The sequence below is a fragment of the Haplochromis burtoni genome, unplaced genomic scaffold (assembly GCF_018398535.1).
Source record: "Haplochromis burtoni strain Fernald_Lab_line unplaced genomic scaffold, NCSU_Asbu1 Contig_283, whole genome shotgun sequence".
NCBI classification, from domain to species: Eukaryota; Metazoa; Chordata; class Actinopteri; order Cichliformes; family Cichlidae; genus Haplochromis; species Haplochromis burtoni.
Window position 1 is genome coordinate 190,115 of NW_024582644.1, and position 10,660 is coordinate 200,774.

Consider the following 10,660-nt stretch of genomic DNA (forward strand, 5'->3'; position numbering starts at 1 on the left):
CTCACCCTTTGCTTTGCTTGTCCCCTGGTGAGTAATAAGAGCTAATCCAGTTAAGCTGCATCTCCTTCCCCTCTCTCTGTTTCTGACTGTCTGTCACACACACACACACACACACACACACACACACACACACACACACACACACACTTCATTTTCACACCCATCTGCCACTGTACTTGACACTGGGTGTGCGAGTGGAAGACAATGAGAGATGGAGGAAGGAGGGAATCCCTAACTCTCTCCTCAGGAGCGTCTTATTGTTCCCAATGAAAGTGGCATACACCCAACCCCCACCCTGACACACACACACTCTTCAATAATAGATATGTAGCTCCTCCTCCCAGGTTTCCTCACCATGACTCAGGACTGAGGTCTCACTTAAAGAAACAGGACACTCCACTTGCTATAAATTTCAAAGAAAATAAATTGTTGGCATAAGATCAATAAGGAAAACACAACAAAGGTCAATATGTCAGTGCTATTGTTACAGTTCAGCACAAGCTCAAGGGAAGGCTTGCATTATGGTGAAAAAGGAAGTCAGGGGTCTACTCAGGGTTCCCACAGTGCAATGAGTCAGTCATTAACAATCAGTGGAACTAGATTTCATGTCTTTGAGATGCTTGCAGTGAGCCAAATGATGAGCTACTGTGGCTCAAACTGCCAAAAAGCTGGTTATGATAGAAAGGTGTCCAAATACATGGTGCATCAAATTTTGCTGTGTATGGGGCTGCATAGACGCAGACTAGTCAGGCTGCCCACGCTGAGCCTGTTCACCGCTGTAAGATCCTGCATTAGACACAGGTATCCAAACTGGATCAAGAAGGAGTGAAATAAGGTGGCCTGTCTGATGAATCACCCTTTCTTTACATCACGTGGATGCAAGGGTGTGTGTGTGTGGAGTGTAGCTGCAGAATACCTAGCACAGAGACAAGCTGTCGAGCAGTGTAATGTTTTGGGCAATGCTCTACCATCAATTTGGATGTGACATTTCATGGGAATGGTATTCCCTGATGGATACCAACAGGATAATGTTCCCTGCCACAAAGCAAAAATAGTTCAGGAATGGTTGAAGGTGTGACCTGGCAGTGAAATTCCCCAGATCTTAATCCAGTTGAGCAGCTGTGGGATGTGCTGGACACACAAGCTCATCCTAGACAAGGCTTTTGTCCCGTCTTCCTTCTCTCACCCCAACCAATCACAGCAGATGGCCCCGCCCCTCCCTGAGCCTGGTTCTGCCAGAGGTTTCTTCCTGTTAAAAGGGAGTTTTTCCTTCCCACTGTCACCAAAGTGCTTGCTCATAGGGGGTCATATGATTGTGGGTTTTTTCTCTGTATCTATTATTGTAGGGTCTGCCTTACAATATAAAAGCACCTTGAGGCGACTGTTGTTGTGATTCAATGTATAAATAACATTGAATTGAACTGAATCCTTGGATGTTGGGTGTGGTTGTACCTGTAACACTCCAAAGACAGGAAACAGAATATCTGTACTGAGGATGATGAGGGAATAAAGTAAACGACTCCTGCCACTTAGGGAAATCTTCTAAAGGAGAGGAAGTTAGAATAGAATAGAATAGAATAGAATAGAATAGAACAGAATAGAATAGAATAGAATAGAATAGAATAGAATAGAACAGAATAGAATAGAATAGAATAGAATAGAATAGAATTATCCTTTATTGTCCCTCACTGGGGACATTCAGGTGTTCCAGCAGTGACGGGCAGATGGAGCATGCAGATTCACCCAAAAGTAAAGACTAGAAAATTAAAAACAATAAAATAAGAGACTGTGCAGGGGACATTTACAGCATAAGAAACATTTATTAAAAAGAGCAAAGAGCATCCTTGCTCCTTTGTGCACCAAGGATGCAGCAGTGTGTCACTGAAGGAGCTTCATGTGTGGGCTGGGAGACATCGTCCATGACTGATGCTATGTTTGTTCTTCTGTCTCCTTCCACCTGCACGGGGCATCCCAGAGCTGGCCTTCCTGATGAGTCTGCTCTGACCTTTCTTGTAAAGAGCATCAGTGTTGTAAGTTAAGGAGATTTTGGATCTCAAGCCCGTCATGTTCTGGCAATTGCGAGGTACATCCTCTCATCATAAGTTGATGAGAGGATGACCAGAGCGTGCTGAGGTCTATGAGATACTTTGCTGTTAATGGTGCCAAATAACACGCTAGGATTATTCTTCTCAAGATTGTTGAGATAAGAAGATCTAGCCTCCTTCACTTTCTCACTGTAGGAATGGATGAGTCCTTTACAATATTTTCAATGGACAACCAAACGTGTGATCTTCCATAATTGTTCTGCTCTTCGACACTGAAGATATTTAAGAAGGGTGAACAAGAAACAACAGAGCAATGGCTAATTTTGTCCTTATTTGTCCTTTCCATAGATCAGGACAAGTACTACTATCAGAAGAAGATGGAAAATGAACGGAAGAAAAAACTCAGTAAAGTCAAAACTGATTTAAACAGCAGCCCTGACATCAGGCTGTCAAACACTGAGCATAAACTCTGACCCCTCTCAAAGTGCTTATAGTCAAGGTTCACCTGGCTCGAAGCTTCATTCACCCATGTAATGTATCTGTATCACACACACACACACACACACACACACACACACACACACACACACACACACACACGCACACACACACACACAGTGTCTTTTCATTCTTAAATTCGTTACAGATCAAAAACATCTATTATAACTATTACAAAGTTACACCTTAACGTTAGCCCTTTAACTATCAGGTTATGCGTGTAGCTTTAGCTCACTGGGTGAGCAGGCGCCCACGTGCCACATGGCCAGCAGGGTGGCAGGTTTGAGTCTGACCCATGGACAATTTGTTGTCCAATAAAGGCAAAATGCCAAAAAAGAGTATTTTAAAAAATAAACGAGCTGATTAGTGGTCTGATATTATTAAGGTAGTTGCTATTAATAATACCACAGCATAAAAGCCTGAAATAGACAGCATCAGTTATGCCCATCTATAATGTTAAACAGTTTGTAGTGTCTATAATTTTCTTGGCGTGGTTTATTATGCCTTGGTGGCGGCTCCACAGTTATCACTGATGATATCACTGTTAGGTAAAGGCTGCTTGCAACAAGTGGAAATGATCATGACGCACAAACTGTGAAGTGTGTCTATTAAAACAAAGAAACTTCCCGTTTCCTGGCATTACACACAATTCTGTGTGTATACTTCCAGCTCAACACTGAAAGGAACCATCTTGGTGCTGAGCAATTGTGCTAAAATGAATAATTTACTGAGATGCTCTCAAGGAGCAGACCAGTAAACTAGCAGAATCACACTGGAAAAGCTGAGGGAACCGTGTGGCTATGAGGTGACAAAGCTAACCGCTGCTACATTATGCTATCTGTGATCTTACTGAAATTTCCAAGTGAACTTTGTTTGGAGCAGCTGCCACCCTTTATCGTTTCTAAACGTCTCCATGGCTACAGACAGATTAGCTGAGAAAATTAACTCTAATTACCTTCTCATGCATACAAGTGCTCGCTCGACTCCTCGCTTCTGGAATATGAGGAGCATAGTGGGAATGGGTCTGGTGTGAATAGGTAGAGTGTGTCAGCATGAAGAAGCAGACTTGACATAAAAACTGTCATTCAGCAAGAATGTTGTGCTGCTGCTTTTAACAACGTAGCTACAGAAGCTGGTCTTCATGTGCTTCATGTGTTTGTAAAACAAAGAGCAGAATGACGTCATAAGTTCTGCTGTTATGTTAATAAATACATACAAAGTTGCTATTATTCTGGTAGCATAGCAACAGTAGCAGCTATTGAGAGACAGCTGGCGTCAGATATCTGATAAACACTCAGACACTGCTCTCTGATTGCATGTGTGTAGGTATGAATGCATCTGTGTTACTTCCTGTTTCCGTCTGATAATTGAGCATCCTATTTATAAACTGCTGATTAGCATAACATTCCACTGTACTGTACGGCTGTGCCTTAGAGTGTTAAAGATTCTTAATTCTTCAAAATATTATTTTGTCCAGATACAAAGTTTAAGTCTCACAAAAAACTATTTTCAAGCTATTTTCATATATGACATTTTTCTCTGTAAAAGCCAATGAATAGAAAAGCACCACAACACAACAGTGGACCGAGCTAGAAGCGGCATGGAACGGTAGTAGAAGTATGGCATGGTGGAAATAACCATGAGACAATGAAGAGTTAAATAGAAAATTAAACACACAGGACAAATAATCAGCAATGAAGCAAAGCAGAAGAAGCTGAGACCCACATGGAACAGGTAGAGGGGCTGAAGAGGGCCAAGCAACACAACCTTACTGATATAGTCAAGAAGAAACAGCACATATATTTTTGGAGCAGAGGAGGGGAGGTGGGAAACTTGGAGCTACAGTTCATTGAGACTTTCTTGAGCACTGAGCTCCAGCTACCACAGGACCCTGACCTAAAAATAAAATACCTCATGGTTTGTCCCCAGTAAACAAACCATGACCCAGTGCTCCCCCAAGAACAGTGTTAACCTTCAAGAGCTTATAGCCAAACACATGGTTCTGAAAGCAGCTTGGAATAAGGAGAAGATTCACGTGGGCAACTTCAGTCACGACTGCAAATCCCAAACTGTAGAAGACAGCAGAGAACACTCTGGTATAAAGAGAGCATTAAAGGAGGATATGTTTCCAAATGCTGTGGAAAAATATGCACCGGTGTGCAGGAAGCATGCAAAGAGCTGGAAGACTTGGGGTCCAGGTCAAGGAGCCACCGACGACTGCGCAAACAGAGAAGACCTCGAACGGCCACTTTGACTTCCTCTTCTCTTAACTTTGACGTGTTTAAGGAAACGTGAGGCAGGAAAAGTAGGACTGTTGACAGCTTGCATAGGCTCGTCACAGCTGTCAGAAAGTGACAGACAATCTTGGTCCTTCATTGACGAGCATGTTTAATTTTGGAGGCATGCTTTAGAAAAAAACTCCACTCGTTATTTAACTGAGTTCACTCAGAGTAAAGGGCCGCTCGTTTATGTAACGATTCATCCGAATAACATAAATAAAGGAGGCCTAATATTAGTATCCGAAACAACAAATTAGCTATAAAGGAAATCAAAGGTGGCATTAGGGAGAGTGAAATGGACAATATGTCCAAGTCTTGTGTGGGATACAGACAAAGCCACTAAGAGAAAAGAGCCTACACAGGAAGGTGAGGAGAGCAGAATATGACAAGCTGGTGAAAACATTAAGCAAAGTCACAAAAAAAAAAGAGAAATTTAAAACGAATACTGGATTTTGAAACTGAGATTTGCAAAACAAACCTAGAAATCTGATCAAGATCCCAACGCAGACCAACAAGTAAGATTAGAGATGCTTTATTTAATCCATGAACCACAGGAAGTCGAATAAATCTTCAAAGATTATTCTGAAACATTATGAAGACAGCATTAAACACGTTAAAAACGTCCATCAGACCTCCCATCGATAGGATAGAAACAAAACAAAGGACCGATTATTATTATTACCCCATTATGAGGAAAGAAAAGCTCCAAAATCCCAGTTCTGCCCATTAACTTTACACCCTACAAGGTTATCAGACAGAAATATAAAGTGAAGTGAATCTAAATCAATACGATGGCCGGGTATCATAATCACCCAAAAACTGAACTGAAATAAACTTCAAGTGAGTAAACAGAAATAAGCAGGTGGGAACGCTGTCATTGTTGACAGGGAGGAGATGATGTCTCGGTTCCTTTGGGCAGGAGGCAGACCTGGGGTCACATTTAACACACAGTGGGTTAGCTTTGCCTAATTTCACAGTTTATTATTATGCTGCCTAAATGAGACACGTGGCCTGCTCATGCTCTCCAGAGTATACGACTAGATGGAACGATAAGAAACTACATTTGGGAAAGGCTCAACCTCACACAAGATTAAAACCTGTGAGACCCCAAAGAGAGTCAGAGTGACTGGCACGTAGGAGACACAGCAATCATCAGATCATTACAAATGATGGACAGAATCACCTAATCTGCCTCCTTATTACACTGCACAGGGAAACTATTAGCAACGACCCGGCACAGGTAGAGATGGCGTGGGCGGACGTCAGGCGCTCTCACCTGCTTTGGTCATTTACAAAACTACAAAGACTCCGGGACAATGTTGTCTTAGAGGATGTATTTAGCTTCATATGTACTAGTACATATGAAGCTAATGGCTTCATTCCTTGAGAACTCATTTTTGTCACAAACACAGACACACACAGTACAACAGGCAGCGAAATGCTTTTTCCAACCAGATACAAGAAAAGACTAAAGTTAAAAATCACATTTAAAACCTGTGAACAGTCAAAAACAGTCATGAGTATTTTATTAAAGTACATTATTTTGTTATTAGCAGCATGTACAGTGATGTGTAGAGATATGAGTGCAGCCTAGGTTGCTACTATGACATGCTCCATTTTCTCCTCCCTGTTTTGTTTCCTTCCCAAAGGAAAAATAATAAAACTGTCAATAAGTAACAGAAATAAGCCACTTTTCACATTTTGCTAATAATTTTGATGATCTCTAAATAGGAAGAGTTGCTAACTGGACTAATTATCTCCATAATTATATTTCCTGTGTGGTTTGTGACACATAATAGTACAATTATATTACAATTATCATTATACAATGTATAGAAACAGAAATACCTAATGGTGCTTCGGTGGTAATATCAAACCTTATATTTGGTCTTTAACTGAATGATGTTAACGTGAGAGCAGATGAATGTGTAATCTGACGCCAGTATTAATGTTTGCAAACAAAGCAGTCGTGTTCGTGCTGTTGCAGTTATCCCTGTGACAACCTGTGCGCCCTGCAGCTCAGCCTGCCTACGACAGGCTCCAGCCGCCCTGCAACCCTGAGGTGTGCGTGTAACCGTTGCACGTTACACTGTCGGGAACGGATGGACGAGTGCAGATGCAGCAAAGCCTCACATCACATCAGTGCAGCCGCACTTATAATCTTTATAACAACACAAGCACTTACACTGTTTGTAATAGGACTGGAAACTGTGTTGAACTTTCCCACTGGTGGATAATCATTCTCACTGTGGAGTGGTTTGGAAGCGACCGCGCGAGCCCTCCCTGACTGATGGGCAGCAGCCGGCTGTTGCACACCCTCTTAGTAAACTTTTAGTTTTGTTTCCATTTTTGTTCAATAACAGCAGGATGTAATATGTCACTTGTTGTAAGAACTGGTCGTGTCAGGTGATTTTATTAAGTCTTGATACATGAAAACAGAATTTATTGAGGGTTTGTTTCATACTGTTCCCTCATTCAATAAACTAAACAAAGAAAAGCTGTAGAATCACCGTGAGGCTCACATGTCTGACAGCAGACTGAATCCAGCCCCCAACACGAAGCCATCATGGATGCAAAGGACATTTTAGACACGCGCCAGGTTTAAAGGATAATTTCTTGTCTTTTAGAGACAGAAACATGATGTACGAGCAGTTTACTGGTAGAATAAGAAGTGGAACTGGATTTAGAAATGAAGTGGAACAGCGCCATCTCTGATTTTGTCCTTGTCAGTCTAACAGTCTGACACCTACAGGACAAAGATCTTCACAACTCTTCAGACACAGAGATGCAGTTTAGCCCAAATACTTGTTTTTTATTGCTCACAAAAGAAAGGATGACTACGCTCTGATGTTTAAATAGTAAAAGCTAAATGAGTATCTAAGCAGTTTTAACTTTGTTGAGAAGTTAAAACTGAGAAACCAATTTTTTAATTTTTCCCAAACTATTCCAGAAACGAGCCAATAAGGATCAGCGAGAGAGCCTCAACATCACGAAGAAGAAGGTTGTTCTGGCTCTGCCTGTGACCGTTTACACTTCACAACACAACATGCTGTTATAGAAACAGGGATTTGAATCCAACACTGACAAAACACCAGGGCATCAGAAACAGCAGCTACTCAGTTTGTCAGCGTTCAAGCATCCAGAGTCCCAAACTCCTAAATTACACAATAAACTGTTTTAGTGCTTTTACATCTTTACATCAGCCTCATGTGTCGCCATGTGAGAAATGACATGTCGTGCTGTACAGCGGTGTCCTCCGTGGCTATGATGACTATGGCGAATGGCTATGGATAATACAGAAAGCGGCACAGCACTATGCCTCTGGGGACTCCGGTGCTCAGAGGGAGGATGGAGGATATGTACTTGCTCAGCCTGACAGTCTGAGGGCAGATGGTGAGAAAATCTAATATCCAGTGATGTATGGAGGGGGTCAGCCAGGAGTTTCGTTGGCATGTAAACTGTAAACGAGCGCTCTGACATACGTGTTGTCTCGGTAAATAAGGCCAGTGTTGCCGCATAGCGGGCATCTTTACATGACTTGTTCTCTTGGTACCAAAACTGGTGTTCATTGAGTGCACCCCAGCATGTGGCACATCCCAGTGTGGGAAACTGTGTCACACACCTGAAGCCACACAGTACTGTGCAAAAGTCTCAGCCAGCCCTCAGTTTACTTCCAAGACTTTCATTTTATAAAGTGGTCTGGAGCAATTATTGTCCGGGCTTTATGGATGTCTTTCAAACGTTTTCTTCGGACAGTCGCTCACAAAAATCCCATAATTGATTCCCATTTCTTCAATTGAATCTATAAAATATTCCAAAGATAACCCAGTTTGACAAGCACAAACTGCACACCAGGCAGATAAAAAAGGAAACAATAATGGTTGTTTCCTTCCTGTGCACTTCTAAAACAATCAGCTGAATTTAGTTCAGGTGCAGGAGAAGGAAAACTGTGGAGCGATACAGCTTTTCAGGAGCAGACATGAGCATTGGTTGGATTTCTATTGCATTAAAGAACAGGAGCACTATAGTAAATGCAATCTGCATCCAGGATGGAAACAACTGCATCATACTGCTAACAGAAGTTCAGCTCTTTGTGAGATTCTCCACAAACAGCATGCTAAGCGCCTTGTTGTGATTTGTTTGGTATAAAACTGAGTTCATGCAAAGCTAGCCAAGAAATTCAGAGTGATGAAAGCTGAGTTAATGGCCCAAACCCAGCAACCAGCACCTGAACTTTAACAGGTAACAAATGCAGCCTGGTCTCAATAGAAACGCCTCCGTCAACAAGTCATTCTTTAGGAAAAGAAACAAGAAGAAAAGACTGCCACGGCAGCAGATCTCATGAAGGTTTAAATCCAGCGTGTTCGGCGTACAACAGCAAGTGTCTAACAACTAACTGTAAAACATGGTGGAGGGCTTGGAGCTGCAGTTCAGCCAGTGGTGTTGGAGATCTTGTCAAAGCTGAGCAGAGATCAGGATCAGGATTCACTATGTAATAATCAGAGGTGGCCATGGCGTTCTGCTAATATCTGCTTCAGCCTTTAGCGTCATAAAAGATACCAGAAATGATCTGCTGTCTGCTTTTTTAATGATCTTAAAACACTTTGGAAGTATAATGTAATGACACTGTAATGAGCTGTCTCCATGATGACAGCATGTGCTTGCAGACCAGTTATTTGGACTCAGTGATCTTGTGCCTTCTGTCCATGTATCAGCACAAACACAGTCTTCTCCCACAAACTGCCATTTGTAGCATGCTGGACATTTTTTCCTGAGCCTTTCAGCTGCTGATCTGATGTGATCCCACCATGATTCTTCCTTCTTTTGTAGACCCACAGCATCAGCTAACACACGCACGGAAATCAACATGACACTGTAGATCCGCATAAAAGCCTCAAACAGCGCAACGTTTCTGCTTATTTGAAGCAGAATGTTTGCAGCTGCCTCCCATCTGCTAGTGCAGCTTCCAGCTGATTTTCTGCACATTTCTGCTCTTGCTCTCTTGCTTTCGTGCGCTTGCTCGGGCGGCTCTGGCTCAAATTGATCTCGGGTGTGATGCTTTTGTCTTAGATTTGGAGAGATCAGCTCCGATCGCTCTTCCTACCTGTTTTGTAGAAGGCATCAGTGTCGGGGTCGCTGGGCGCCTCCTCGGCCGCTTCTGCTGGGTTCATACCGGAATCCGTTTTACTATCCAGTGACAAAGAAAGACGGGAATAAAGCCCACCGCTCGGGAAAGATCCTCGCGTCTTTATTCCTCACATGTCCTTCGCTTAGCTCGCTCTCCCTCCATCACCCGATGTGGTTTGCTTTCTTTTTGTCGCCCTCTCGGTTTGTTTGGTGTTCAGGGTAGGCTTCGTTTCTCTCTATTGTTCCCGGTCCAACCTCCCTCTCTGCTTCTGTCCGCCAGGGTCTCTCTGCCTCCCTCCCTCTCCCCGTACGTCCCCTCCCTCCCTCTGTCTCTCCAGTTCAGTTCATTGACCTTTATTAACGGGTTCGTCTGCGCGTTCGAATGATTGAAATTAACACGGCATGATCTATAAATCAAAAATCACATTTTCACTATTTTCCAAATAGCAGTGCGATGGTGATGCAGTAGTTCTAAACATATATGCTGCATTTTATATTATATACATGTAGCACGCAGGAGGAGGCGTGCACTGTTCACAAACACGCAGAGCGAGGGGTCGAAGTAATGGGCCACCCGCTGGACCTCCAGAGCCACAGCAGTAAAATCAGCAATGAGCCAGCGGTGACCACTGTGGACCATTTCTAGCCTTAATGGCCAGTCTGAGCATTTATCCAGGCAATCACGTTGCATTGTGCACTGGCTGTCACTGA

General features: G+C 42.8%; 1 protein-coding gene across 1 annotated transcript in view; it reads right to left on the bottom strand.

Annotated features, from left to right (window-relative positions):
* Nucleotides 1-10,248, bottom strand: part of LOC102291285 (kalirin RhoGEF kinase) — a 158,979-nt gene extending 148,731 nt beyond the window's left edge. Inside the window, exon 1 of the mRNA XM_042227835.1 lies at nucleotides 9,927-10,248. Within this exon, the coding sequence (XP_042083769.1) occupies nucleotides 9,927-9,993 (67 nt within the window). The 5' untranslated portion in view covers nucleotides 9,994-10,248. The remainder of the gene's footprint in view (nucleotides 1-9,926) is intronic.
* Nucleotides 10,249-10,660: the final 412 nt, after the last annotated feature.